The following is a 27,728-nucleotide window of genomic DNA, read 5'->3' on the forward strand; positions in this document are numbered from 1 at the left end:
CCTCTGTGCTTGTATATGAAGTGATATATTTTTATATTTCAGTGTTAAACTATTAATAAGTTAATGATCTGAAGTTAAAAAAAAAAACAGTTTTTACACCTCTGCAATCAATACTGTTTAATTCAAGGTGCAACTAATATTTGATACAATATAAATAAATGTACAAAATACTCAGAATCGCAATCTAATGTCTTACAGCTTTATGAGTTTAGTAGTGTGTGCATTTGTATCGCTGCTACAGTGAGAAAAGCTGTATTGAATTGACTGACATCATGGCACTTGCCAGTTATGTTTTTGTGGAACTTGGCAGCCTATTTCTGATATATAATATATAGTAATGTCATGTTTGAAGTGACTGTCCTTCACAATGCTTCATACGTTGTTATGGTTGCTGTAGCGGATTGCAACCTGAGACAGGAGAGAAACTGGAGCATACTGATCAGCTTTCAGTGTTTAGTTTGTAAGAAAACATATGTCAGTACAGCAGCTGAAGTGTAAGTTGATCTGTATGATCTTGTTACCAAGATTCAGTGTGATTTTGATGACATCATACAATTTTTTGTGATGTTTCCAGGATGAAAGCCTCCATACAAACGACTAGATCACACAATGATCAAGTTACATGCACATATAGGCTGCTTATGACCAAACCAACTGATTAACTTCAGGACTTGCTTACATAACATAACTACAGACAGAAACACGAGAAGACATAATGTACTCTTCCTTAATATTCTCAGTGATGGGTGTCTCTGTTATTTTGTCCACCACCTTTAACTGCGGACAGCCACAGTGAGTCAAACAAAAACTCAACTAATATTCAATTTTCTTATTAAAATAGGGTTCTTGTCAGTAAAAGTATGTCTATAGACCTTACTATATTCAACTTTTTTCTACTGGAATTCATACTTTTTTAAAATTGATTTATACCTTATCAATAATGGGCCTATTTTTGGGCTTTCCCTAACTGATAAGAAACACTGTGGGAAATCCCTCAGCTGTCTGTATTGGCTTTTCAAAATAAAGTACCATACAAGTGTTACAGCAGGGTCAAGAGTCACAGTGTAGGTACCTTTTTTTCACAAGATAAAGAAATTCTGTAATTTTTTTGTCCTCTTCCTTGACCTTTCTATGATGCAATGTCTCTCTGAACCACGATAAATGAGCGACCAGATGAATACCCCCCACCCCCACCCTCACACACAAACTCACCCCTGTACTCGCACCCCGCGCTAACGTAGAGCTCAGCTCCTCCCCTATGGTATTTCCCACAATAACAACCCGGGTCGACACACTGCCTCTGTCATTTTGTGTCTGGCCCCTCCACTCCTCTCCCTGTCCCTCTTTCTACCCCTCATCTCCAGGGACCCTGACCAGTCCGAGGACGAACACCTCCTGGTTTCACGTATGAACTGGACCGGACGAAAGCAGCACATCAGCAGGTTTGACACAGCAGTGGTGGATGGTTTGGTTCAGTTTTGGGATTAGAAAGCTTTAAGCCTGCCATTGAATTTGCCTGTAGGGGTGAGGTGAGGTCGACCTCAGCCTGGACCGGGATCGAATTGTTTCCACTGTTTGTTTGGTTTAAACCTTCATGAAGGGAAAGTGCTTTTTTCTTTTTTCTTTTTTTCCAATATGCACTTTCCTGGACGTGAATTAGAGTTATGAGGAAACTGAGCTTTACTGTCTGGTCTGTTTTATTCTCAACAAATAAGACATTTTGATTAAACTAAGCATCTAGTAATCCAGAATGCCGAGGTCAAAGTCATGACAGCAGGAGAGGAAGACAAACTTGTATTAGTCCTGCAACACTACCAAACAATATGAGGTTTTTTACAATAACTTCTCAGGTCATCACTAACATCTTGGTTGTGTCCTATCAACATTTAGTCACTAAAATACTCCATATTAGTGGAATATTAGAAAAAATACCTGAAGGTTTTATAAATTCACTCTAAACAGGGTCAGTGTGAGTGAATAACCTCCAAATGTGGGATTGGTCTTTGCAGGATGGATGTTTGGATTATTGCTCTTTACTGACCATTTGATGGATGGTTTATTACCAGATCTGTTGATTTTGCAAAGGATCATCTTATTGTTGTGATTCACTTTGATTCCATTCCACTAAATGTTAATCTCAGTTGCGTGATCCTTTTCTTTACCCCTGCTGATCATCATTACTGTCACCCTGTCATCAGAACTGAGAAATCAACATGCGCAACATCACAGGATGCCCAGTGAAAATGCAGAGGATGTTAAGTGAGCTGATGTTCCTGCTGGGGTGAGTATGTCGAATACCAGGCCACAGATGGATCACACATAAACCTGACAGACTCCCAAACAGATTCCCAATGTAAAATCAACAAATACTTACTACTACTTGCGAGGTGGCTGATGTTTAAAGTTTGATCCATTAACTAGACAAATAATGTTTCTGACAAGTCTCTCTGACATCTTAGAGTCATTGGTTTGAGTTACGGTGCCATTCAGAGGCCTGACTATGATGATACACCCAACCCAGAGTTCCTCAACCCGTCCTGGATGGCCACTATCCCTGATGACCAGCCGTTGTCTGAGGTCACCATGCCAGGGACCCACAACACCATGGCCCTGTACGGAGGCGTGTACGCCGAATGCCAGACATGGAGCCTGGCCTCTCAGCTCCAAGCAGGCGTCCGCTTCCTGGATGTGCGCCTGCGTCACGTCAAGGGGAACCTCACCATCCATCACGGGGTGTCCTATCAGCGCGCCCACTTCGGCCATGTGCTGGAGGGCGTCACTGACTTCCTGCGAGAGTATCCCAGTGAGGCCGTGCTGATGCGTGTGAAGGAGGAGTTCAGTGAGACATATGACATCTACGGTGCTGTGGTGGACTACATCAACCGATACGCTCACTGGGACCTGCTGTGGCACAGCCGGCTCGTTCCAACCATGGGAGAAGCCCGAGGGAAACTCATCATCCTGCAAGACTTTTCTGGGCCAGACTTAGGGATGCGTTATGGATCCATGGACATAGCAGACAACTGGAGGGTATGAAAAGTTATAGTTCTTTATTGAATTTTCCAATCGAGAGACAAAAGAAGTACATATGTCCCATCCTACACACCACGCCAACAGGCTAAAACATTACATTTACCATAAGAATTATAATTTAAAAAGAGAGAAATTACTCAGTACACACAGAAATAATGTACTGATACAAATCATTCACCAGACTTGAAATACCTGCTCATAAGGGCGACTATATTCACTGCAGCTTTTACGTTACATTGTGTTTTTGGGTTGTTGTGAATGTGATATCTTAGTAACATCTTGAGGGATTTTCTTTAGATAGATTTAGACTCAAGGATGAACTGATCAGATTTTGGTGGTCAAAGGTCAAAGGTCAAAGGTCAAGGTCATCAAAACCACACAAATTATGTTTTTGACCTCTCAAGCCTGCCCTGAGTGAATTTCTTCAAATTTGCACACACTTGGACTCAGAGATGAACTGATGCAATTTTGGTGGTTAAAGGTCAAAGTTCAAGTTCACTGTGACCACACAAAACACTTTTTTGGCTATAACTTAAAAATTCACATGTTAAAAAAACTACACCTGGACTGGTTGGAGAAAGCTTACGACCACAGTCACTAGTTTATCCCAGTGACTGTGGAAATGTAGGATAGACAAGGTTTCCATATTCACCTTGGTTTACAGATTTTCCTCTTACTGTAAATTTGACTCATTTAGTTTTTGACTTGTTTAGTTTTACATGACATCTTTGAACCACCAGGTATGAGACAACAGGCTAATATGCAGGTGAATGCAAGAGCACTGTAAATATTCATAGACCAGGTAGCATCATCTGGCTTACATTGAAATGCTGTTAAAGGATTTGGTTCAATTCCTCTTTGGTTCAGAGGTTTAAAGGCTGAACCCCAGACGTTGTGCAGATCAGGCCACAACCAAAGAATGTGAATTAGAGTAGCTGGAGACAATTCTAAAGTGCTTTTGTGTGACTTAATTTGTTCCCTGTAGGTTCCCACACTTCTGCACGTGGAGGAGAAATGGCAGAGCGTCTATGAACACCTGGAAGCTGCACCTACAGGAAACAAGGCCCAGATCTTTCTCACCTACAGCAGTGGAGCTGGAGTGTTTGCTTACCCTAGAGCCGTCGCTCAGCGCATCAACGCACAACTGTACGACTACCTGAGGGCCAAGACAGACCTGAACCAGCGCCTCGGTATCATATGCATGGACTTCCCTGCCGCACCCATTATTCAAATGATCATTGACTTCCAACTAAAAGTGGACGTAAAGAGAAGACAGGCCTTTAATCCAATTCCTAGCAAGGCAAGTTTGAAATATACAATTTCTTCACTGAGAGAGAAGATGAATAAACATTTTAATCTTAGTGTCTGAAAATAAGCATGTGCAGGGAACAGTAGACTAATTAATGACTGTACAACCAATGAGGCATCACTCTGGCCACCAGATACAGAAGTTGTAGCTTGGATGCAATAGTGTGGTCTAACCACACTACTGTAATGAATAGGACATGAATTATACCTCAGTTGAAACCTCACCAAAGTCAAATAAATATATGTGAAATAATATTTTTCACATATTCACACACTAGTCAGGTCATTTGGTTGTTGTATTAAAGCCAAAATAAGCCAAATAATAACTTTGTACCATCCTAGCTGGAAAAATAAACAGTCCAACACTTGATACAGAGGTTTGTTGACTTTGCAGAGGTCAGCACCAGGTTTTGTGGCTCTGTTTCTCTTTGAATAGCTATCAGGAGTTGTGTTTGAGCCAGGACAGATGCAAGCAGTCACGTTTCATTGTCACAGAGGGAGTTGGGGGTGGGGGGGTTGCGCTGCTGCAGAGGCGCTTGGCATCAGATTGTACTGGCACTAACATCCTGTACTGGCTCGTTGGTGGCCAGCTGTCTGACAGGGAACAAGTGTGTCAGCCTTTGCATCCCAAACTGTCACATTGCTCTTTCACTATGATTTGCTGAAACTGGAGCCACTTTCTTACTGAAGCAGAAAGCTAATTTCACCTTGGCTTAACTGTCTTTGCATGGTTTACTGTTCCTTTTAAAAACTATTTTTACTGTTTTACTCAACACAAGCACTGTGTATGTTTTATACCTTAAAGGGGTGTGTTTACAGGGAGTGCCACTGCATATGTGGAGAAAGTTGCCTAAATACTTTTGTGGCTCCAGAGGCAGCTGCGCAAAACCTGATAAGTTGCTTTAAGTGATGTCGCTTGCCTTAGCATCAGTTGGGGCAAAAGTCTACAAGTCTGAGAAAGGAAAAAAAAAACCTGGGGGTGCTGAGTTAGAAAGAAGTGAGTCTACTAGACCTCTGTAGCCTGCTCCTTATCTCTGCTAGGGGCTAGCAGCTCAAGGCTACATTAGCCGTTACTAGCATAACATTTCTGAATCTCCAACTGAAAAGTGGGTGGTTGTGTAGCAACATGACTAATTCAGGCACCAGGTTTTGACAAGGAGGAAGAATGTGTGCACTAAAAAATCAGTATCTCTGGTCTGCTGCGTTGTTGTGAGTCTGGGAGTCTATAACAGTACAATGTGTAGCATCACTGGGCGTACCACTAATCAATTTTGTTCTTTTCTTCATCTGTCCTTTGCCAGTTTCACAACTTTATGGAAGTGAGATACTGAATTGCCGGAGCTCCCCTTTAAGGTGGCAATAAGACCAGGTTGCAGCTGGATCCCAGTCTGACGCCCTGGGATTCATTTTCCTAAACACTGCTCCAAACTCTAGATTGAAAACAGGCAGTGAACAGGCCAAGATCTGATCAGTAATTCTCTGGATTTTGCTTTGCACGATATTGTTCCCACTTGTTTGATTTTAAAGCAGTGTCATACTGCTGCTGCAGACTCTGGTGGCTGATATTGCCATTGTAAAAACCCAGTGCTCTGTTTTGTCAAAGTAAACATTTTCCATAAATCATTTGAATATTGCATATTTTGCAAATAAGACTAACTAATAATACTTTATTATTTACAAAGAAAACCTACAATAAGAAGGCACGCTAAGTTTTTAGAGTCCATTGCTCTACAAGAGATATTAGATGATAAATGTGTGATGTAAGTGCAACCTGTGTATTTGTGCTACCACACTGATGAGAGCTGATATCTTTTTCCTGTGCTCTGCAACTGCATGTGCACCACAGAGTCTGTCCTGTGCTGCACTATATTCATTGAGCCCTTTGTGCTGTGCCATCCCATTAAGACTTGATTATGCTTAATGAACTGCAAAATTGAAAAAAAAAAAAATCCAGAAAAGGCTGCTTTGAAAATGAAATAGGATATTGTGTGAGCGGTTAATGGCTTAAAACTCACTCTGCATGCAAATAGTGGGTATCAGATAACAGTAACAGATGTTATCTTTTGTTTAAGCAGCCCATGGTGCAACACAGTTTTTTTTTTACCATACGCCTTGTTAAGCTTAAAATAGAATCTTGTAACTTTGTTTTACTTTTTGAGTAAAGTTTTGGAAGACGGAGTTACTGCCTCAGAAGATTTTTTGTGCGTCAAGCTTATTGCCAAGAGGCTGCTTAATAATAGTGGTAATGTGGAGGACAGAGAGGAGGAAAGATAGCTACATCTTTATTTCCTCTTAGATGCAGGAGAGCATTGCGAAATTGTTGTTGAAATACTTTGGGCTTGAAAACCCCATGTCTTAACATCCTGCCAAAGCAGCAAAGGATGTAATGCCAACTCATGCACAGTTCTACAATTAGCAAATACTGGAAGAAGAAAAAGGCTTTAAAGTGTCTCTGCTCACAGCTGGACAGGTACAGTATAACACTAACTGCTGCCATTCTCCTCGTTGATATCTTACTTCCCCTGACTCCTTCTTTCTCTACAGTAGATATGGACTCATCTCGACAGGTGGACTTCAGGCCTCGAAGCGCCGGGTCAATTTCAGCACTTGGTTAGAGTATTTTTCTCTGTCATATTCATGCCTTCCTTTTGCATTGTTTTTTTATCTGATTTACTGTTATACTAATTCTTAGGGGTTTCCCTCTTTCTTGTAGTTGTGGTGAATATTATATGGTGGATGGTTATGATTGCTGCCATTGGAATGGGTAGGTTTATCATAACTTTTTTTTAACTGCAAGCAGTATGTTTTGGCATCTTACTCTTGGTTAAAATATTCACTTTGACGTTGTTGTTAGGGACCATACATCTGGGCCATTGTCAGGTAGAGCCCAACATTCCCATCTACCTGATAGTGATGGGAGCGGCCAGCGTCATCTCCCTGTGTCTGACCTACACCGGAGCCTTCTGGGATGATGGTGCTGCCTGCGTCCTGAGCTCGGCCTGCATAGCCCTCCTGCACCTCTTCACTTTCTGCTGGTTCATTGCAGGTGGGAAGAACTGTCAGAAATATACCAAGATGTTGTGTTTAGACTTAATTAAGTATTTTATTTTCCATTTAATGCTACTTTATATTTCTATTCTACTTCAGTTCAGTGGAAAGTATTATATGCTTTTGACTCCACTACATTCATTTGACAGCTTTAGTTACTACTTCTTTGAGAGAGTTAGATTTTACATACAAAAGAAGGTAATAGATCGTGTGGGTGTGATTTGATCAGAATTTGATTGACAGTGACAACCAACCAACTGCAGTTAGAATTTCAAATATTGCTGAATTCTGATTGGAGCATGTGACATCACTCTCAATATCAATACTGATATTGATGTCTGTCTGTTTAATCTAATGCTTAATATAGGAAAACATATAAGATAATTATTTAAATACTATTCCATCTAAACAAAACTTGCAGAAATATAACTGCTCTTTTGTAAGATTACATAAGTTTTTGTTTTTTTTTACGCACGTGATGAGCAATTTCAGCCGCAGTCTTTTTTTTTTTCTGAAATAGGCTTGTGTCATTTTGGAAATAAACACAAAAAACAGGGGAAAAAAGGCTTTGCTGGCTGAAAACTTTGTTAATTTAGGACTCCATCACTCATAATAAAAAGATGAGTTGATTTTAAGTTAATTAGTTCATTTCAATTTTACATTGATTTGAAATTTTGTCTAATGTGTGCTGTCTGTCCCCTGTAGGCACTGTCTGGGTTTATTCTGTATATCCTCCCAGCTACACACCAGGCAAACATTACTGCCACAAGACAGTGTTCCAGTTTGCCTTTATTGTCACCACCTTCATGTGGGTTGTTCTGAGTCTCATGTTTGTCCTTGGCTGTTGCTGCGCTGCACTGGCCTGCTGTAAGACTGTGAGGGCAGTTCGCCTCTTTATACCCAACCGCTACTCTTTCTATGGAGGGACAACTGATTATCAAGACATCTCTGCTGGTGATGTGTGATTTAAATCCTGGTTCTGAATCCTGGTGGTGTCTTGACAATGGGTTTTACAGGAGTGAAGCTTTTCCCAAATTTTGACAGCAGTGATACTGATTCTGCTCCTGTTGTTGAGGGTTATTTTTATCATTTGTGGTAGTTGTTATAAACTAAGGCTTATAAAGGGTTTTTGGCAACTACAAGTATTTAAATAGCAGCTCTCAAAACTGCTTTCTTCTACAATCTTCCTGTAAAGCTTGAATAAATATGCTTACTTCACCTGAGATTTAAGTTATATTTTTGCTAATTTAGATGTGTTTGTTTTCCGTTACAGCACACAAGTGACTGTGAACATATGAACATGAGTTTTTCTACACAGGCCGAGTGTAGTCTAATCTAAGACCTGCTGAAACATCACATCACTTTCTCACAACAGCACTGTCATGTCACGTGCTTCCTGCTTACACCAACATCAAACAGTATACATCTGAGCCAGAAGAAGATGTCAGATAATCCGGTGGCAGCTAACATACATTCAGTATTGAGATGAAACATAAATAGATATTAGTATTATGTGTTTTTATATTTTAATCTACTGCATGTCTGAAAGATGTTTTTTGCATTTTGTGCATTGTACAGTATTGCCTGAAAATGAATAAAGAAATGCTGGCTTTGATTTTTGTTTGTTTATCTTTTTCTTTCAAAGTTATCACCTGTAAAATAATACTCTACAGAAACAGCTTAAACCGTGTATCAAAAAGCTTCTTAATATTCTTAATATGAAAAGCCTTCCCCTGCCCTCTCTGGTTCAAAGTATCAAATGTGTTGCTTGTGCAACTTGGGTAATTGTAACCACACCCAGGTCTCTGTGACAATGTACTGAAACACTGTGGAGTACACTTTTGCATCACTGCTGGCAAGGCAAGACATTTAATCACAGGAGGTCAGCAAAAACAGAACGTTCAGCTGGAGCAGGTGCTCCATGATAATGGTGCATTTAACAAAGCATTTAATTTTGGTATGAGTAACTATGCCAACATATATATCCTATATGGTCTATACTATATGCTGTGATGTGGTTGTATATTTAATATTTTTTGTGAAGTGTATGATTGCTGACTGCTGTAGCTAATAGGGTTTTCTGATGATAAACAATAAAAAAAAATAAACAAGCAGAAGGGAACTAGGACTGAGGACAATAAAGGCTTTGGTATGAGGATGGCCTTAATCAGGCTCTCTAATGAACTGTAATTAAAGTGATATGAAAGTACTTCTCAGTGGGATGACATTTTAGGTGTGACAAAAATGCAGTTACAAACAGTTTACTGTGGAACAATGTAAGACATTTCCTTCTGTAAACCTACATGGTGAAAATAAAAAGAACAACTAAAAGAGAAAAAGATAGTAAAGTTGTGATGAATTTAATTGCATTAAAAGTGAACAAGCTTACTTGTGATAAAGCTTCTACAGATTATTTACCAAGGTGCTGACTTTTTCTTCAGGCGTTTTCCGGAACTACTATTTCAGCTCATGGGGTCCTTTTACGTCACTAAAATCGACGCTAGCTGGCTCAAGCTAACATGCATGCTGCACTGAACTGGGCGATGACCTAGGGATAAATTCATGGTTGTACTGGATACACAGAGCTTGTCTTTGATCTTTTGGAGATTTTTCCGGGTAGAACAGTTGAAGGCGGTGTGTCTGCGTTGCTGACTGAACATGTGGAGCTCAGGCCGCCGCGTCCTTCAGGATCTGCTCAGCCAGGCTGCTGTCAGGAGTTTCTCTCTGACTCCTGCTCAGGTCAGTGTCTCTGCACAGTTTAACCAAACATCAATAAAACTCTGTCAGTCGGTAAAACTGCTTCGACCCAGGCATGTCTGCACACTAAGCAGTACCTCAATATCTAGCAGTAAATGTTAAATTACTCTGTTAACTTAAAATTATTTGATAAATAGTAGAGTAGAGGACTAACATCCACATTAACTATATTAACAGAAGCAAGCTAGATGGAGATTGAAAGGGTCCAACACAATGGGAACACTACTGTACTACTACGCATACCAGACCCCAGCAGACCAGAGCAGTGATAAATATTGATAGGTAGTAGTCAGTATGGTTAGGAATTTAAATATCAAATATTAGGATCCAAAAACCCATATTACTTCACTCCTGTAATCCATAACATTCTCAGTGCAGGTTTTCTTTTGCCAGAGAGCCAACTATTGAACCACTATGATTAACAAAAATGGGAACTTTGCACAGGCTACAAGTAACTTTTGTAAAAAGATGTGTTTTTAAGAGTGCATAACAACAGACTTAAAAGTTTGTGACATAAAATTTCTGGGTGCTTGATATTTCCACAGAATACAGTTGTGGTGGAGCGATGGTGGCAGGTCCCCCTGTCCAAAATGGGCAAACCTGCGAGGCTTCACCCCCGAAGACACAGAATCTACAAGTTGGTTGAAGACACCAAAAACACTCCCAATAAGAAGATGGAGCTCATTCTGACTCAGACAGTACCAAGTGAGTATCTTCAGTGCATTTTCCAGATCAAATATGGAGGAAGCAGTAAAATATTTCAAGGGATGATTAATCTTTTTTTTTTGGTTTTGTTTTTTTCACCACTCATATTTCTCTTTGTGTTCTGACAGAGCTCGGTGGACGAGGAGAAACTGTGTTTGTGAAAAAATCATTTGGTCGAAACAAGCTGCTGCTCGAAGGTCTCGCAGTGTATCCGTCACCAGAGAACAAGCAGATGTTTGCCGAGGAGTTAAGAGTGTGTACCACTCTATGATATTTGAGTTTATTTCCTCCCACATATGAGACAGCAGAGTTTAGCTATCTATCGTTCTCACCTTTTCTTTTTTTTTTTAAACCCACAGCTTCTGCGTGAGGGGAGGCTAGAGGACCGAATCCAGACCCGAACTGGACAACTGGTGAGTCTTCATTTGCTGAAGAGGTCTTCAGAAGTAAGAGGAACAAGACTAACAGCTGCCAGTTTTTTTTTTTTTTTTTTAAAGGTTTGTTCTGTCTTTTTACAGACGGTGGACTTTCTCAAACGCTCTCAGCTTAAGATAAATAAAATGCCTTCTGAAGAATTCCAGCTCACTAAAGAAGTCGTCTGCAGACAGCTTCTTAAGAAGGTGTGTCAGTGATTAGCTTCTTATCCTCATTTTCTTCTGTATTTCCCCTACAGTAAAAAAAAATGCTGTTTGACATTAAGTAAAAGCTTCTGTAATCAATTTATTGACCTGCAATAAAAACTTTTCCTCAGCTGGGAGTTGTTGTGCCACTTCAAGCACTGACTCTTCCATTTGAGCCAATCAAGGAGGTGGGAGACTACTGGTGTGAAGTCACGGTAAGAAATGTTCTTTTTTACCTGCATCACTTACATGTAGCTCAGAGCAATAGATGCCTTTTTAGTAGATTGAGTTTCAGATGTAATTTAAAATGTTGCTGAAAAATGTTGTTGAAAAATGCAGCAGCGACATATAAGTTTAAGACTTTTAAGTTTTTGTAATTTTTCTTCATATTCACTTAGTGAAGCTGCATGGATAACGTATAAAAACAATTAAAAGGCTCAAAAAACAGTAGCAGGTTTGGCTGATGTGCTCATTCTTCATATTTGTTATCCTCCAGGTAAATGGAATAAACACAGTTCGCATCCCCATGTCACTGCTGCCATACGAAGACCAGTCTGCAGCTTATAAGAAGCAGTTGAAAATACAAAAGCAGCAGCAGGCAGCCGCAGACATTTCAGAGGACTCTGATGAGGACGAAGGTGTTGTGAAGGCCGAGGCTGGTAAAGACTCTGCAAGTCAAGTGAGCGAAGCTTCGGCCTCCTCAGCAGGAGCTTCTGCTGCCGAGGAGACGACAGCCTCAGGTACGCAGACGACTCAAGACACAACAGCGCCACCAAGTGACAGTCTGAAAAAAGATTAAAGGACTACAAATGAAAACGTCCACACTCACTGCAGTGGATTGTGTTTACCTATCATACACATTATACATGCATAAAAACAGTTGTTGGTTTAATTATTAAAATGTTTTCCGTCTGCCTCACACAGAACAAGTGTTATAGCAAGTCAACACAATCCATGTCCTGTCATATAGATCAGTGTATCCAGTGGTGGTTGTGGACGTACCATTAAACAATAATGTAGTAATATGTAAGAAACCATTTTTATCTAATTGTAAGGCCATTGATAATACACATTGTTTAGTATGGAGGGAAATAAAAGGCTATTAAACGTTTTTATTGCATCATGATACTATTAATAATCTTCTTTTAAAAAACTTGCCCAGTGGCCTTCAAAGGTACAGAGTCAGGAAAGGAAAAGATTTATTGATCAATTTAAACTGCACAACATGCTTAACAAAAATATAAGGAAAACAAAAAAGGTCTTTCCATGTCTTATCAATCCTGTGTGTATGTGAGTAGTGATACATTTACATTTATTAAGGGTTTTGGAGCAAATGTTCTCTTCAGAGACATCAAGGTTTAGGTGCAACAGTAAGAAAAATCTGGGCCTTACAAAGTATTCGGTTGAAGCTCTGTAACTTATATTCCTGTCTCTAAGATATGTGCTACACAAGCACAGCAGGTGTTCTAACTATATCATTTTGAACCAATCAATATTTAAGATATTTTTGTTTGCCAAACATTAGATTAAGCTTTGAGGCAGAGCAGGTTGTGCATGAACTGGAGCTCTTTGCAAAATCCAATGAGTATGAAATATAGTGCATGTAGAAAGCAAGCTGGCTCATGAGTTCACATTGTTCCTCTTGAAGAACTAAGAGAATAGTAATGAAGGGTTTTCAATCTATTGCTTTGACGAAAGAGAAGGAAAACAATAGATTTAATGTTGATGTCAATATCTTAATGAAAAACCATATGGAAAAAAGGCTTCTTGCAGTGTGGAGAATTTTGAAAGCAATCTGCACCTTCACTGCTGGAGAGAATGGCAACATTTAGTTTCACTTCTGCACATTTTTCCCTTCACATTCATCCTATTAAAAACATCCTGGCATCCTGGCAGCCGCATACACATACTATATTCCTGATTCATCTTGATGAAAGAATTTTCCTAGAACTGGAGCAGCAGAAAGAAACACTGTAAAAGCCCCCTCTCAACCAACTAAAATAAAACATCAGCTTCAGATGAATAGATTTCCCGTTATGGGAATCTTAAGTATCATGGACTGAACCTGGAAGATGCATGCTGGATTCAGCCAGGTAAAACTGACGTAAAGTTATTATTTAATGTAAAATAATAACAATAAGATGGTTCTGTAGCCTAATCGTTGCTAAAAAAAAATTCTGCATGTTTGGTTCTCTGGCAATTTATTTATGAAGCCACACAGATATGAACAAGATATGAACAACTTTTATGAGCAAATGCAACATGTTTGTTTTCCAACATCATGTTTAGTTGCTGATTCAACATATAAATATGTATATCTGCATATGTGTCACAGCTTTCTAATGATTCCAGTTATTTCCTCATTATCAACAGTAACATTTTACCCATATTTGTACAATTGCCAGAGAACCAAGCCTTTCATGGAGGGACATCACAAAAAAAGTCATACATCAATGTTCACAATCATATGAAGAGGAAGCATACACATTCAGAAGGAAAACATTTGCAACATTTGCATATTACATCCTCTCTGCCACTGACTGACCAAAGGTACCTTAAAACACACTGTTACACTGTTATATGAAGGGATGATGGTGGTTTAGGAAATGAGTGAAATGACTGTTTATGGTAAACTACTGTCAAAGGAGAGGTTTAATGGATGTAACTGGAGTTTCAATGTGGGAGCAACACTTTATCAAACAGTTGAAAACAACTATTGAGTAACAGTAGTAACTATTGAAACAGTTCAACACAAATGCAGTATGAAGGGTGGGGCAAGAGGGAAGAACCTGTATTAAGGTATGTATACTTTATTTGCCCAAACACAGCCTTCCCTTTGTTTGGGAAATCTGAAAAGCTCTACTCTACTTTCTGATGCAGGGTTTCAACATGCCACCAAGAGTCCACAGTGTGACATTTAGAAACCATATTTGGCCTGGGTCTGCCGGCGGGTTAGTTTATTATCTGCCCAGCTGTTCTTCAGCTCCAGCTCACGCTCCTTTGCCTGTGAAAGAGGAAATTAAGTCAAATTTTTGATACCATAGAAACAATCCCTCTAAAAATAGGTAAACAAAGAGTCTCTTTTTGGCAAATGTATCTATTTTTCTAAGGAAAAAGGAACAATCTAGTGTCTAAACTGTTATTATTAAATTTCACGTGCTGTAATTTGGAAATGTGACCAGACATCAGGGGTAAACCTCTTTAGAGAAGCCAAAAGCCTGAGTGAGTACGCAGACAAACACAAGCTCTGAATAACAACCAGCTCAGCGATGCAAATAAACCCCCACCCTGTGCTCTCATCCAAACACTGAATACCATCTGTGGTGTGTACAAATAAAACATGATGCGTGATGCAACAACACCCATCATTATTGACTGAATAGCCTATTACTCTGGACGTTAAAGAAGGTTAAAAGAAACTGCTACTTTTATAGCCTGTTTGATTGCCTATTAGTTTCTTTGTAGCTTGCTGTACAAACCACAGGTACACAATAGTCAATATAACGCCTGAGGGTTGCTCTGTATAAACAGGCAATGGCGGCCAACAACATGTAGCTGGATGTGTGCAGAGAGTGAAGACTCCTGGTATGTTGGTAGAGCAACTCTGGCTTCCATCCTGCTCAGTAACTCCTTCTAAAACTGACTGAATTGGCACTAAAACTCTAATGTACATCTGAACAGACATCAGCGCAGACAAAATTTAGATCAAAGAAACACAGAAGGTTTATTTTGAGCTTTCGCAGCACTCACCTGGTGAATGAGATATGTTATCTGGTGCTTGCGCCGTTGTTGTCCTGTAGGTTGTTCTCCTTTTTTCTGCAGTAATGTAGAGAAACCGGTAGAAGTTACATTAAACTACAACACAAAACTATTCTTGCTTTAATTATTTGACAGTCCAATGTACAAACAAGCTTATGTGTTCACCCAATGAAGCCTTTGTGCCATTTTTGTGTCTTTGAAAACTTGACAAGACTTGTGAAGAATTCAGACATGTTGGGGTTTTATGCTTTTTCACGTGCAGGAAATTGTTCTTGTAACAGTTTAATAAACACAAATCCCATCAACTTTTATGGCTTTATGCCTTCACGTGTTTCCAATCTCAGTGAAAGACTAAACAAGCCCTCAGCAACTAAGCAAAAACCTCAACATAAAACTGAGAGCAACCTCACACCCAACCCTGTCGGTTCTGGGCCTAAGCACACATGCAAAACCTGCAGCCAACACCCCGTTGTGACAGAGATTGAGTCAGGTCACCTTGCTGAAGGACTGGCGGGTCTGTTTCTCTTCTGTCATGCTCTTGGTCATCCACTGCTGGTTGCCACTTAGCTGATCGTCTCCCTTGATCTCCAGGAACTTCACCTCCTCTTTGCCTCGGTTTCTTTTCCCCTGCAGCCGCATGAACTGAAGGGGAAAAAAGGCTCATTGAGTCACACTGATACAGCCTCACTTCACTTTATTTTTTATTAGGGGCTCCTGTTTTGCTTGGGGAAATTAAGAAAAAGACAAACAGACTGTGTGACAAATGCCCGAGGACAGCTGCAATATTAGAAACGATTAATGGAAAGTATGAAGTTGTATGACATCTACAAAGGAACATTAGGGGAAAAAGGCAGCACACTTCTTACCGCTTCATCATCAAACATGGCAGAGTGGCCGGGCTCTTCAGCCTCCTCTGATAGTCCAGGGTTGGGATCTTGGTAGTATGACTCATTATAGTATTCCTGCCCAAGAAAAAAATGTTTGGAATGTCACTTGCATGGCGTTGCTGCTTTGTTTTATATGATGGAAATGGTACAGTACGAATGCCTCAGGATATAAGGATATAAGTCAGGTCAAAAGGTTACAAGCAACTCTATAAATCGTGGTTACCTGAGGGAAAGCCTCTGGGCCTGACAAGGGCTGCTGATAATGAGAATATTGACCTCCCCACACACCAGCTCCCTCGTGGTTCCCCCCAAAGTCGAGAGGGGCATCTGACTGACCAGGCTCATCAGCAGCTGCGATAGGAAGAGGCTCCGCGGGGGCTCCTGGCTCAGGGTCTAAGCTTGGAACGACCGCAGGGAGGGGCTGGGAGGTTTCGCCCAGGGAAAAGTAGTTCTGTGGGGTTATGTCCTCTTCATCCTGGTCGTCTGTGGCTATTTGTCTAGCCAGCTGCAGAGCAGCTGACTTTGCTGCAGCCTTGATAGCGGAGGGAGACGCGCTGGAACCAAGCAGACCCTGAGCAGGTGTTCCAGGCTTGGGTCTTTTGGGCTCTTGCCGTTTGGTGAGTGCGTGAGGGATCAGGGGTCTATCGGTCTCCTTCACAGTCAGGTTTTTGGGTTGTGGTAGAAGGGCGACCAGGCCAGAACCCGAACCCTTGAGGAGGTAGAATATGGACAGAAAGGGGAAGTGTGAGTTCAGGGAATCACTTAAGCAGAATACTGTTGGTCTACTATGCAAGTGGGATAAAATAATATGTTATGTATCAGTGGTTTCCTCTCTTTTTATGTATTTTTAACCTTATTAACATTAGTTGAGAAGAACATCAGGGGAGACACAAAAGAGGAAGGTAGAAGAGTTAAATCTAGGCTGGCATGGGTAAAATAAACTGCTCTGCCTGCAGTGTGTGCGACTGTTTACATCCAAAACATTCTGGATGATAGTTAACTCCAGTGTTTTTTTAGTGACATACAAACATTATATCATGTGAACACAATCCCATAAAGTGATTATAAGAAGGTGAGACATGACAGTTGGATTACCCATGTATTATCTGGGATAGAGAAGTGACGTAACATTTTGTTCTGTCACCTGTCTCAGTCTCCGTTTCTTTACCTGAGGTTGTAGTTTCTTCTTTGCTGGTTCATCATCATCAGAGTCTGACTATGGACAAGAAATACACAGATTGTGAATTACAACCTGATTGCAAACCACCGTGTGTATAAGCAAATGGCTGATCGACTCAGTACTCACATCGTGTCTCTGGATCTGTGGGCACAGTGATCTTGACAGGCTCTGTTCGCTTCCTCGGCTTGGGCAGACTAGAAAACAAGCTTCCTTTAGATGGCTGAGGATCTAGGTCATCGTTTGACGCGCTGTCCCCTGCTGAAAGGTTCGCTTTTGTTTCCTTTCTTGCTCCTTCGTGTCCTCCTGCAGATCCGGGCTTTTTAGGAGCAGGCAGGAGTGAGAAGAGCCCTCCTGTGCTGACTCTGCTCTCCGGTGCGGCAGAGGTCGAGGTTTCCTCGGAGTCACTATCATCACTGCTGCCATAGGCGACTAAAGACATGTTTGCTGACGTTATTAAAGATTATTAATCTGCAGCAGCTCGTGGACATGGATAACCACTTTCCCTTGGTTTGATCTCAAGAAGCCGTTCTCAAACTGGCTTTTCGAGGAGTTGGCTTCAGTTAAAGGTACGATAATCTTTGATCAGTATAGCCGGTGGAGCTGCAGTACAATGTAAAACACAGCAGTTTCAAAGAGGGCCTCACAGTAAGCTCATTAAATGAAAGGACTGTCCTAACTTCACAGCGTCAGCTAGCGTTAGCTAGGCCGCCGAGGTAAACGATATTAGCTAACCGACCACTTCTTGCTCACTCTTGCTTAATTAAATTCGTCTCAGAAGTATTCCCGCACATCGGCTGCTTCAGCAGGTGTATTTTTGCACCACACAACGGCGACTGGAGTGTGGTGTTACGCCAACAAATCTATTTAGTTAGTCCCTAGATTCCATCAAAACATTCGCCTCCATCATTCATGATTGAAGAACGGACAACTGCGCAGCTTTCTGCGCATCCTTTTCTTCTTCGTCTCTTTATTTTTAGATGGTAAACAATTTATCGCCCCCAATGGACCGAGTGTGTATTCAGCATCAATTTAGAGTATCTGAAAAATCGAATTCAGTAACCTTCGTAAGTTTCTGACCTCAGTATTTTGTTTTTATACTTTTCGAATTTTAGCAAACGAAGTGGTTTACATTTCCCAACCAAAAACGTACACATTGTAGGTATATTATAATCTGATTGAGTGACTGATTATCTGATTATAATCATTTTTTAAATATGTTTATATGCAATATGTTAATGTTTGACTACTTTTAGGCTAACTAAATAATGAATGAATAAAGACTTTGGCATCACTGCCTTGCAATTTTATTCCTGACAGTGTGGAGAAGGCTTTGAGACATCATTTAGACTTCTTGTGAGAAAATAAAGAAATTCTTACAATGACCTGTTGGTGATCCACCCTAACTGACCACTAACCACCCAACTGGAACAGCAATTTGAAAGTATTAAGGGTGCAAAGCTACCATCTACCTCAACTCACTACCTTTTTTAGATTGTATTTAAAGCAAGAACATCAAAAACAGGTTAATTTCTCCTCACTGATACTGTATATAGCCAAAAGCTTGTGTAGAAAATGACCAACAGCATATGTACAGTATATGGCTAAAAGCATGTGGACACCTCTGTTTTGCTCCTGTGTAATTTTGGGCTGTTTTTAATTATTTGGTTTGGGCTAGGTCTAAGACTAGATTACCAAGTGGGCAAAGGGGGTAACTTCCCAGGGCAGCAAAATCCCCAGGTTCACTAATTCATTAAACTGATATTGAAAAGCTCATAAAGCAGCCCTTGCATTTTTACTTAACCTTTAGTCCCTGTCATGTAGATGGGGACATACAAAGGTGGGGAAAATCAAGGGTCTGAATAGGGGCCCACAGTTCATTTATGCCATGGAGCCACCTAGTGAATTACGACAGCCACAATTAGCCCCTTACTTCAAGTTGAGGAAAATTCCCTCTGCTATATCCTAAACAATTTGTGCTTACAACTTTGTGGGAACCGTTTGAGGAAGGCCCTTTCCCGTTTCAACATTATAATGCCTGTGTACACAAATCAAGGTCCATAAAGAATGTGATGTTCATCACACATGGGTCTAATGTTCAAATTGATGACAACTCCATTTGACAATTGAGTGATCTGCACTTATGTGGGAGTAGTTTGGAGACTGACAGATAATAAAAGGAGTATTTTCCTCTTCAGTTCTTTCTGCAATTGGTTTACAGCTATGACCCGTAAATAACCAAATGTAGATTTCTTTAGTTATAAGTAGGATTGATTTTAAAAAAAAAAAAAGAATGAAAGAGAGAAGTGTTATGAGTATGGCTCACTTGAATATTACTCTGTAGGAACCCCACCTTTACCAATGACCGTTTGGATGTGTCTCTTGATCTATGCAACCTATAAGTCACTGAGACTATGCAATGCAGCTGAGCTGTCTCTCTGAAGAAACTGCATTTAATTGTTGCATTTATATTTCTGGTTAAACTGAGGCTTTACTCTAATGGACATAGCTGTGTAGGAGTGATATGGATGTCAGCCTCGGGCTAACAGGCCAAAAAGTAAAATGGCCACAAGCCAGACTACACAGATTCTTGCTTTTATTCAGAGACATCTCAGAAAAGATCTGAAATTAAGAGTATTCCTTATTGCCTGACCCCATGTTGAGTGTCAAAAACTAATTTTAAGACCTTTATTATGTCAGTTTTATGTTAGTTGCACATTCCTAAATTAATGTTTATTCAAATTTCTGTATCCAGGTATGTTAACATGAATCATAACAGGTTCATCCATACATATAAATTAAACCCCATTTATCTTTAAGTGACTATAGGAAAACAGTTATTAAACCGAATTTCCTTCTCACACAAATAAATCTCCTTTGCATCATCAAGTTAATAGTTGATTTATTGACTGCTCTTCTAAATTTGGTGCTGTTATTTTCTACATGAGAAATTCTCAGTATGGGTCAACAGGGGCGCTAAACCGTGCAACTTCCATCAGGTATTGGGGGCGCGTCTGCAGAGGGGAAGCGGGTTTCAATTTCAAACCCAAACAGTCCGAGGGACGAGCTAGCGTGTTGTGGGATAAGGTGTAAACCAAAGAGTTACAGTGCTCAATTGGAATTTGTAACGTTATTCAAACACACAACAGAAGGGTGTCGCTATTACCAGCCGTGGTTACAGTCCACAGAATCCGCGAAAAAAAAAGTCGCCCGCCGCGTCTTCGCTCCAGTTTTCCGCGCCTGGTCAATTTGGATGACAAACCGACGCTTGGCTTGTTTGTTGCAGGTGTTGGCCAATCCCGGTTCCGTACCACACTAAAACTACAACTGTGCTTTAATTACACATTTATCCCGACATTGCAAGCCATCTCTGCAAGAAACATGCCGAGGTCCAACAGGCAAAAGGAGTACAAACCAGGAGATCTTGTGTTTGCTAAAATGAAGGGATATCCACACTGGCCTGCGAGGGTAAGCACCAGACTTTAATTTTCTTGTTTCCAGCAGGTCTTAATTTCTGTCCGTGTGGCAGCCTGCTCCTATCACTTGTTTACCTGCGAGGCCTAACAGTAGTTAGCCACCATGAGTTAGCCTAGCTCGGTTGTGTTAGCTAACGTTGCCCAGCATCCACACACACACAAACGCAGCTAGCCTAACTGTAGACAGTTGCAAATTTCTTTCGGGTGATTCATCGTGTAGGCAGACACCTCATTACCCTGCGCGGTTAACTAAATATGAATGTTGTTGCTAGCTGCTCTTTGCCACCAACGCTGCTTTTCATGTACCGCTTCGGTGTCCCTGGGGGCCTGTTAGGCTAATGTTAACTTTGAGCTTAACCGTTAAAAAGAGCAGTTGGGTAACAGAACGTAGGCTGCAAAGTAACGGTCATGTCACACACAGACACACATACACACATACACAAACGCCAACGTCTGTCCAGTAGCAAATGTTATCTTAACGTTACAGTTTCGCTTTTGACACGAAGCCACGCAGTAGCTCAGCTCAGTGTTAAATAAGTTTTAAGTTTTTTTTTATTAACTGTTGCATTACAGACTACACATGGCTGCCTGTGTAGCCATATGCTTTGGCTCTTTGTAAACATGCCTGCCTGCCCACGCTTGTTGTGATAAGTGACAGTATTTCTGCTCGTAACGTTAGAATAACTTCCATTACGTTAAGATTTGGTCAAGGCTAATAAAAACGGTGGTATAACACCATAACGTAATGTCTACCCGGTCCATAAACACATAGTAGCCGTCAGTGTTTCCTAATCATTCAACATGGGAGAAAATGTGAACTTTCAAGTTAGTTACACTAAGTTTTCCTCCAAAACACAACTGCCTCACTCAGAGTTTTATGCATATGAAATAAGAGGAGAAGGGGGATAAAAATAACCCAAACAGTTTGGGACTTGCACTTACACTGTTCTAGAGCCAAAATTAAAACGGAAAAATGTGGAAACCAAACAACACAGTCCTTAACCACAACTGACCCATACAGTTGAAAAGGAAATATTGGTTTTCAATTTAAGCAACAATTCATATGGTTAAATGACAAAATTAGTCACTTCCACCCACACAAGAATTCACTTTAGGTTTATTAAGAGTGCCTCTAAATAAAAAATAATCATGAAATTTGCAGGATGACCCAAAATAAGGAAGCAACGGTCTGCATTGTTCTGTGCCTCTTCCCCCCCTTTTTCTTAGTCTTATCAGCCCTGCCTCATCTCAGCAGGCTACAGGCCCTGCCCCACCTATCCTGCCACAGTGGCCCTATCTGGGAAAGCCAAAAGGCCTGTCTGGCAGGAGGTCTGGCAGAGGCAAACAGCCACGCTTGGCCATCATAATAGAGCTTTCCTGTGCCCCGGTGTCTTTACAAAAACACAAATAGATATTTGCAGAGCAGCAGGAGCCATAGAACGCACTGCAAGGATGTTAAGCACAAGGAGCAAAGCAAAAAGCAGAGTGACCACTGGTCTCAGTGGGCTCATTAGGAATTGAATTAGGGGGATTTTACAGTAGCCAGTAAGACCTCATCAAGCTAAGATAACAACATTGTGTTGCACGACTCTCTAGCTGTATAAGCCTAATAGCTTTAAGAGCCTAAATGTTAATTCATTACAGTCAACATTCAACAGAAAGTAAATGGTGAATAATTTAGCTAATCAAGTAACTGTTTCAAAACTTTCATCAAGGAAAAGTGCCAAATATTTTCTGGTTCAGCCTGTTCAGACATGAAGATTTGCTGCTCTTTCTTCAGTATAAATTGAATACTTTGGTGGTTTTAGCCTTTAGCAATTCACAATGTTGCCTTGAGCTCTCACAACTTGTGATTAACCATTATTTACATTTATTTAACTTATTTATTTATTTATTTATTGACCATATAATAAATAGGGGAAAAAAATCAACAGATGAATCAATAATGAAACTACTCCGTTCAGGTTGGTCTACAAAAATGGCACACATCACTGCTAATGTGTGGTTTGGTGACTCAGAGAGCTGGCAGTCGCCACATCATTCAGAATACAAGTGACCTTCAACAGTGTGACAGTGATCTTGAGGTCCTGTATTCATCACAACATCAGTATCAGAATCAAGTTTGAGTTAGTGTTATGTTTCATTTTTCATTTTTGGATCCATCAGCATCCTTTTTATAAAAAAATTTTTTTTTAAGAGACTGTGTCCTTAATCCACAGATTGATGAGTTACCTGAAGGAGCAGTGAAGTCACCCTCAAATAAATACCAGGTGTTCTTCTTTGGAACACATGAGACGTGGGTATTTTAATTTATCAATGATACGTTGTCAGTCTTAATTTAATCACAAATATATGTATGGTGATGAAATGTGATGTGTTGTCATCTATCCAAAGAAAATTTAGAATTTAGAAAAATGATTGAGTAATGTTTGACCTCTGCAGGGCATTCCTTGGGGCCAAGGATTTGTTCCCGTATGATGAATGCAAGGAGAAGTATGGAAAAGCAAACAAGAGGAAAGGCTTTGCTGAGGGACTCTGGGAGATCGAGAATAACCCCACTGTCACGCATGAAGGCTACGAGGTGGGTCACTTTTTAAGATGCTGTGTTGACTGTCAGTTTGTTTTACTGTACTGTGAGCACGTCTCTCCCCAGCCTCTTCACACACTCACTGGGCCATTATGGTGAAACTGTGACAAGTCAAACAAGGAAACTTACTGGATTGTCTTGTTTAGAAAGAGATGACTTCAAGCTGTTGGCACAGAGATGCAAACAAAGGCAAGAAATTAATAATGAGATTCTGTAGGACAATCAAGCATTGAGGGTGTGTGGACAGATTGGCTTGTTTAGTTAGGACATCCAAAACTTGTAGCCAGTGCAACACTTAGGTAACCTGTAGGCACCTGTTTTGTGGGCACCTTAATATTTCCACAAAAATCTTTGTGTCTGTATGAACACAGTAAAACACTCTATTCTTCTCAGTATTCAGTGTGTGCTCTTTGTAGGGTCCAGTTTTTGTTTTCTGTCACTAATATTTAAATCTCTGCCTTTAGTCATCGAAGAAGGACAACGCATCAGAAGGAGCGGGGGATACAGGTAGTTCGGAGAAAGCAGATGCCGAGGGAAGCAGTGATGAGGATGAAGGGGCCCTGGTCATCGATGAGAAGAACGAGAGGGGAGGAACCAAACGAAAAGCAGAGGAGTCTACAGAGGTGAGCATTCAGCCTGTGAGTTGTACACCGAGAGCTTCATGGTCGGCTCATTGTCGAGCTGTTTGTCTCTGACGCTTCCACAAACCTTTTTGGCAGGCATCTCCCAAGCGGCCGAAGGATACAGGAGCGGAAGGTGACTCTAAAGTAGACAGCAACAAGTCTAACACAGAGGCCAAGCTCAACGATGTGGCTGGACCCAAGGCAACTGCTCCCTCCTCACAGAGTGAGTCAAAACCAGAGGCCCAGGAAAGTGCTCCAGCAGGAGGCCAGCTAACAGCAGATAAGGTGCGACTCTCTGTTCATCAGCGTTGTTTACCTGGCAAACTGGAAAATAACTCAAATATGCATGGACCTAACATTATATTTGACTATTTAGTTCAACGCTGCCACCGTTTGAATGTCAGTAAATTATGAAAAACCAAATTGCTCTAATTGCATTCATGTGCTTGTGTGAAGCTCTGACCTTTGAGCTCTCAGTTCAAAGAAAAAAAACAATACAAGATGACTTTACTTCTAGGTTGACTTTTCCAACATCTGTTATAGAATTTGAATGAGAATACTTTCTGAAGATGCAAAACAATTTCCGACTAGTCTTGTTGGGAAAGTTCCCCCAAGATACCAACAGAAAGTCCTGCTGCTCAGAGGTTTTTTGTAAACATAAAACTTTCCATAGAAATTTCCATTGAAGCAGAACATAAATCCCACATTTGTGCAGCTTGTCTCTCACTCACTCTCCGGTCAGGCTCTTGGAGGCGGTCAGTAAGGACATCAGGAGATGCTTTGGACTTGTTTTCACTCATCAGGAATTTATTTCCTCTTTAACAGAAAAACATGTGAAACTGGGCTAACGAAACACTTGAGGGCTGACTAACTCTCGACACACTATAAACACTTAAAGAAACTTGCTAGCCTAGCGACATTAAGGCTACAAACAACCCATCAAGCAACATTCTCCGTATGAGCCGCTGTTCCACTGTTATATTCACCAAAAGATTATTTGATTTTTGCATTTTCTTGCATGAAAAAGTTTTGTAGATGGAAACTTCTCACAAGCACTTGAACGCATCAACACGGAAACTTTCTTTGGAAATGTTAAAACCTGTTTCAAGTCTGTTGCAAGTTAATTTTCATTAAAAACACTGGCTGCATGGAATAAGTATATAGATATTTAAGAACCACACTATAATATGTTGTGAAAATTAAATGTATAGGCACAGTAGATTGTCAGAGATACTTTAATTTAACAATAACAGATTGTAATAATTCCTCTAATTATTCTGGACTCTTCTTCTTACAGCCTGTGACAGATAGTGCTTAACATCAACTCACAGAAGAAAACCAAGAACCTTTCAACGCTTCTCTCTGGAATTCAAGCATCAACATGATTACTTGCAGGATGCCAGATTTCAGCCGTTTAATTAATAGGAGAATTTTAAGAAGAAACCTAAGTGTTTGTATTGAGAGACAAGCAAATCCTCATTTGCCATTTTTGGGATATCATATATCCCAGAAACAAAAAGTTTGCTAATCTGATTTCAAACAATTGAACTGAGCACTTTAAGGCTCATTTATAAATGGGATTTTGGTGTGTATATATTTTTTATTTCTAAGTGCAATTACATAATTACAAAGACTAAATGCTAGGTGTCAAAACATTTTTTTCAGTTTAGAAGGAATAAACACTGAATATATAGTAAATTTAAAAAAGAAAACATTTAAACAAAAAACGTAAACATTTATTTGACAAAGTCTCCCATTTGATGGTTTTAAAACATAGATATTGTACAGGAAAAAGAACAAATTTTCAACCGTGCTCTCAGCTTTGGTTCATGAATTCCATGTTTTACTTCCATTTGTTTCACCTAGCTTCCCAGCCTCATCTGAATCATTTATTCACTTGTTGGATATGAGTTGCACTTTCAGAACTTTTATTTCCCACTGCCCCATTAATCGTTGACTAGTTTCACTTTGATATTTTTATGCAACATAGTTTTTGTTGCATTGTGGTGTGCTTCATCGCAGGTGACCAAATTACATGATTGATTTGCACAGGATCCCACATGTGGCCCACTCGGCTTTTGGATAAGTAAACCCCATTTGAAACAAACTACTTTAGGATTTAAACAGTTACTTTGCAAACCCCTCTTTAACTTTCTTTAACTGATGGTGTGCATTATTGAAAGCAGAAAGACATTCCTGAATGTTGTCGCGTCCGAGCTCAGTCTTGAAGCTTTTCAAGTCAAGGTGGAGTAATGGTGTGTTTTGAGGGGGAAGAAAATTTAAGTCGCCACTTTTTCTGGGGAATTTATCTGGCAAACTCTTTCAGATCCATCAACTCAACTCTCAGTTTCATGTTGTTATGATTTTTTAAGAAAATTTAGCTCACATTAATGCTGCCATTGCTTGATACTGGAGATGTAAATTGTGAAGAACACTTGATTGCATTCAGTAATTGGTTGCACCAAATCTGTTTTCTTTTTCAGCTCTGAAATGTATTGCTGACGTTGTTAATACCAACATATGATTTACACAATTTTACTTTAGATTTTTTCTTCTTTGGAAAGGAATTGAGGAAGAATCTACAGAGTGGACAGTCTGTAAATCTTTAGTTTCTGACATTTTGGTTTCCAACCCTCCTAACTGGAATATGAGTCTGCTTTACTTCAGTGGTCTTATCTTATTATTTTGGCTGTGAAACAAAGTTGTGATGTTTTAAAGACGTGTTTTATTCACACATTTGTTTTGAAAACATGTTGGTCAATATGTGGTGGTGTTATTTTCCACTATATGTAATTTTTAAGGTTCAAGGCTTTTTTTTTTTTTCCTAAATGCTTGACCTGTTCACCATGTTACTTGGATGTCCTAGTCATTGCTTCGGTGTTCTGTATTTGGCAACATGAGCCCACAGTTTATCAAATTATGAACCTAAGGAAAATCACAGCTCCTCAAAGTGAAAATATTTCTGGCTGTTGTGTCTAAGATGGCCGCCTTCCTATCACCATGCCGCTGATTTCAAAAAGTACCCCACTCAGATCTACAGTTAATTCCAAGGGTATAATTTGGTATTAAAGTGTAATTCTTGGTTTAGCTTTCTGTGTTACTTTCGAAAGCTGCCATTCATCTTAATCTGCTGCTTAGTTTACTATTGTAGTTGCCAGTCCATTTAATAAACCTGTTGATTACAAAAAAATTCTTTGTTTCCGTCATGTTTATAACCAATAAACTCTGTTTATTGTGGATTATTCACTTCCTCAGTCTGGAAAGCACCTAAAGCAATCAGATTTTAGTCATTGTATTCTGTTTAACCAACACTGTTGTCTGCAGTTACTCTTTTCTGTTTTAAAAGCATCCCTTTGACTCATACATTACTTTCTAAACCACATTGTTGAGACTCCCTGGCTCACAAATCAAGCAGAGCCAATTAATCATTTCACATCCAATTTTTCACTGTTACAAATGCATGAAACTAACGATGGCACCTTTTATGTGTGTGTGTGTGTGCACTTGTCATAAATAATTTGCTCCCAAGAGAGGCTCACAGCACAGTTTGGGGCTTTAGGCTGTGATAGCTGAACTAGTTTTTGGTGTTATATAACATGTCCTGACAGCTTTGAATTTGTCATGGGGTTTGGTTGAGTATGAGTTCTTTAAATACAGTGTTTGGGAGGTGACACAGTGATTTTGAATCCACACTCATTTAATCTTTTATGATATCCAAGCGATGTTGGACTGAAACTTTTTGTTGTGT

At 40.1% G+C, this 27,728-nt stretch overlaps 5 protein-coding genes across 6 annotated transcripts; 4 read left to right on the top strand and 1 right to left on the bottom strand.

The window, feature by feature from the left end:
• Positions 1-1,204: 1,204 nt before the first annotated feature.
• On the top strand, positions 1,205-4,711 carry si:dkey-266f7.9 (uncharacterized protein LOC100006223 homolog). Its single transcript, XM_018670731.2, has 4 exons — positions 1,205-1,442; positions 2,199-2,281; positions 2,460-3,030; positions 4,019-4,711. Exons 2-4 carry the CDS (start codon positions 2,214-2,216, stop codon positions 4,400-4,402), a joined length of 1,023 nt encoding a protein of 340 aa, XP_018526247.2. The 5' UTR covers positions 1,205-1,442; positions 2,199-2,213; the 3' UTR covers positions 4,403-4,711.
• A 1,859-nt stretch (positions 4,712-6,570) lies between these two features.
• Positions 6,571-9,004, top strand: LOC127139570 (transmembrane protein 272). Of its 2 annotated transcripts, none has more exons than XM_051067381.1 (5): positions 6,571-6,811; positions 6,886-6,951; positions 7,055-7,105; positions 7,196-7,387; positions 8,095-9,004. In XM_051067381.1, the coding sequence occupies exons 2-5, from the start codon at positions 6,891-6,893 to the stop codon at positions 8,352-8,354; spliced, it is 564 nt and encodes a 187-aa protein (XP_050923338.1). In that variant the 5' UTR covers positions 6,571-6,811; positions 6,886-6,890; the 3' UTR covers positions 8,355-9,004. The 2 variants fall into 2 exon arrangements, with proteins under 2 accessions (XP_050923338.1, XP_050923336.1); XM_051067379.1 differs by having other exon boundaries at positions 6,583-6,811; positions 6,889-6,951.
• Positions 9,005-9,867: 863 nt separating this feature from the next.
• mrpl9 (mitochondrial ribosomal protein L9) lies at positions 9,868-12,582 on the top strand. The gene is made up of 7 exons (XM_018670733.2): positions 9,868-10,128; positions 10,692-10,851; positions 10,980-11,104; positions 11,211-11,264; positions 11,370-11,471; positions 11,603-11,686; positions 11,968-12,582. The coding sequence occupies exons 1-7, from the start codon at positions 10,048-10,050 to the stop codon at positions 12,268-12,270; spliced, it is 909 nt and encodes a 302-aa protein (XP_018526249.1). The 5' UTR covers positions 9,868-10,047; the 3' UTR covers positions 12,271-12,582.
• A 64-nt stretch (positions 12,583-12,646) lies between these two features.
• On the bottom strand, positions 12,647-18,249 carry prcc (proline rich mitotic checkpoint control factor). The gene is given in 8 exon segments (XM_018670730.2): positions 12,647-14,475; positions 15,222-15,287; positions 15,726-15,872; positions 16,097-16,192; positions 16,341-16,826; positions 17,286-17,333; positions 17,424-17,444; positions 17,446-18,249. Coding segments are annotated over 8 exon segments (1,242 nt in total). The 5' UTR covers positions 17,737-18,249; the 3' UTR covers positions 12,647-14,388.
• Positions 18,250-20,284: 2,035 nt separating this feature from the next.
• On the top strand, positions 20,285-27,170 carry LOC108879460 (heparin binding growth factor). Its single transcript, XM_018670735.2, has 6 exons — positions 20,285-20,762; positions 22,990-23,066; positions 23,213-23,351; positions 23,822-23,980; positions 24,077-24,265; positions 25,278-27,170. The coding sequence occupies exons 1-6, from the start codon at positions 20,676-20,678 to the stop codon at positions 25,296-25,298; spliced, it is 672 nt and encodes a 223-aa protein (XP_018526251.1). The 5' UTR covers positions 20,285-20,675; the 3' UTR covers positions 25,299-27,170.
• Positions 27,171-27,728: the final 558 nt, after the last annotated feature.

This window comes from Lates calcarifer, linkage group LG3 (genome assembly GCF_001640805.2).
Source record: "Lates calcarifer isolate ASB-BC8 linkage group LG3, TLL_Latcal_v3, whole genome shotgun sequence".
NCBI classification, from domain to species: domain Eukaryota; kingdom Metazoa; phylum Chordata; class Actinopteri; family Centropomidae; genus Lates; species Lates calcarifer.

What these genes read in the sequence shown, in the direction of transcription:
- si:dkey-266f7.9 (XM_018670731.2), top strand. Translation starts at nt 2,214, where the DNA reads ATGCGCAACATCACAGGATGCCCAGTGAAAATGCAGAGGATGTTAAGT. An exon ending in GAGCTGATGTTCCTGCTGGG is followed by an intron (nt 2,282 to 2,459) that starts GTGAGTATGTCG and finishes CTGACATCTTAG; the next exon opens with AGTCATTGGTTTGAGTTACG. An exon ending in ACATAGCAGACAACTGGAGG is followed by an intron (nt 3,031 to 4,018) that starts GTATGAAAAGTT and finishes TGTTCCCTGTAG; the next exon opens with GTTCCCACACTTCTGCACGT.
- LOC127139570 (XM_051067381.1), top strand. Translation starts at nt 6,891, where the DNA reads ATGGACTCATCTCGACAGGTGGACTTCAGGCCTCGAAGCGCCGGGTCA. An exon ending in CGGGTCAATTTCAGCACTTG is followed by an intron (nt 6,952 to 7,054) that starts GTTAGAGTATTT and finishes TCTTTCTTGTAG; the next exon opens with TTGTGGTGAATATTATATGG. An exon ending in GATTGCTGCCATTGGAATGG is followed by an intron (nt 7,106 to 7,195) that starts GTAGGTTTATCA and finishes CGTTGTTGTTAG; the next exon opens with GGACCATACATCTGGGCCAT.
- mrpl9 (XM_018670733.2), top strand. Translation starts at nt 10,048, where the DNA reads ATGTGGAGCTCAGGCCGCCGCGTCCTTCAGGATCTGCTCAGCCAGGCT. An exon ending in AGACCCGAACTGGACAACTG is followed by an intron (nt 11,265 to 11,369) that starts GTGAGTCTTCAT and finishes GTCTTTTTACAG; the next exon opens with ACGGTGGACTTTCTCAAACG. An exon ending in GCAGACAGCTTCTTAAGAAG is followed by an intron (nt 11,472 to 11,602) that starts GTGTGTCAGTGA and finishes ACTTTTCCTCAG; the next exon opens with CTGGGAGTTGTTGTGCCACT.
- LOC108879460 (XM_018670735.2), top strand. Translation starts at nt 20,676, where the DNA reads ATGCCGAGGTCCAACAGGCAAAAGGAGTACAAACCAGGAGATCTTGTG. An exon ending in TTCTTTGGAACACATGAGAC is followed by an intron (nt 23,067 to 23,212) that starts GTGGGTATTTTA and finishes TGACCTCTGCAG; the next exon opens with GGCATTCCTTGGGGCCAAGG. An exon ending in TCACGCATGAAGGCTACGAG is followed by an intron (nt 23,352 to 23,821) that starts GTGGGTCACTTT and finishes CTCTGCCTTTAG; the next exon opens with TCATCGAAGAAGGACAACGC.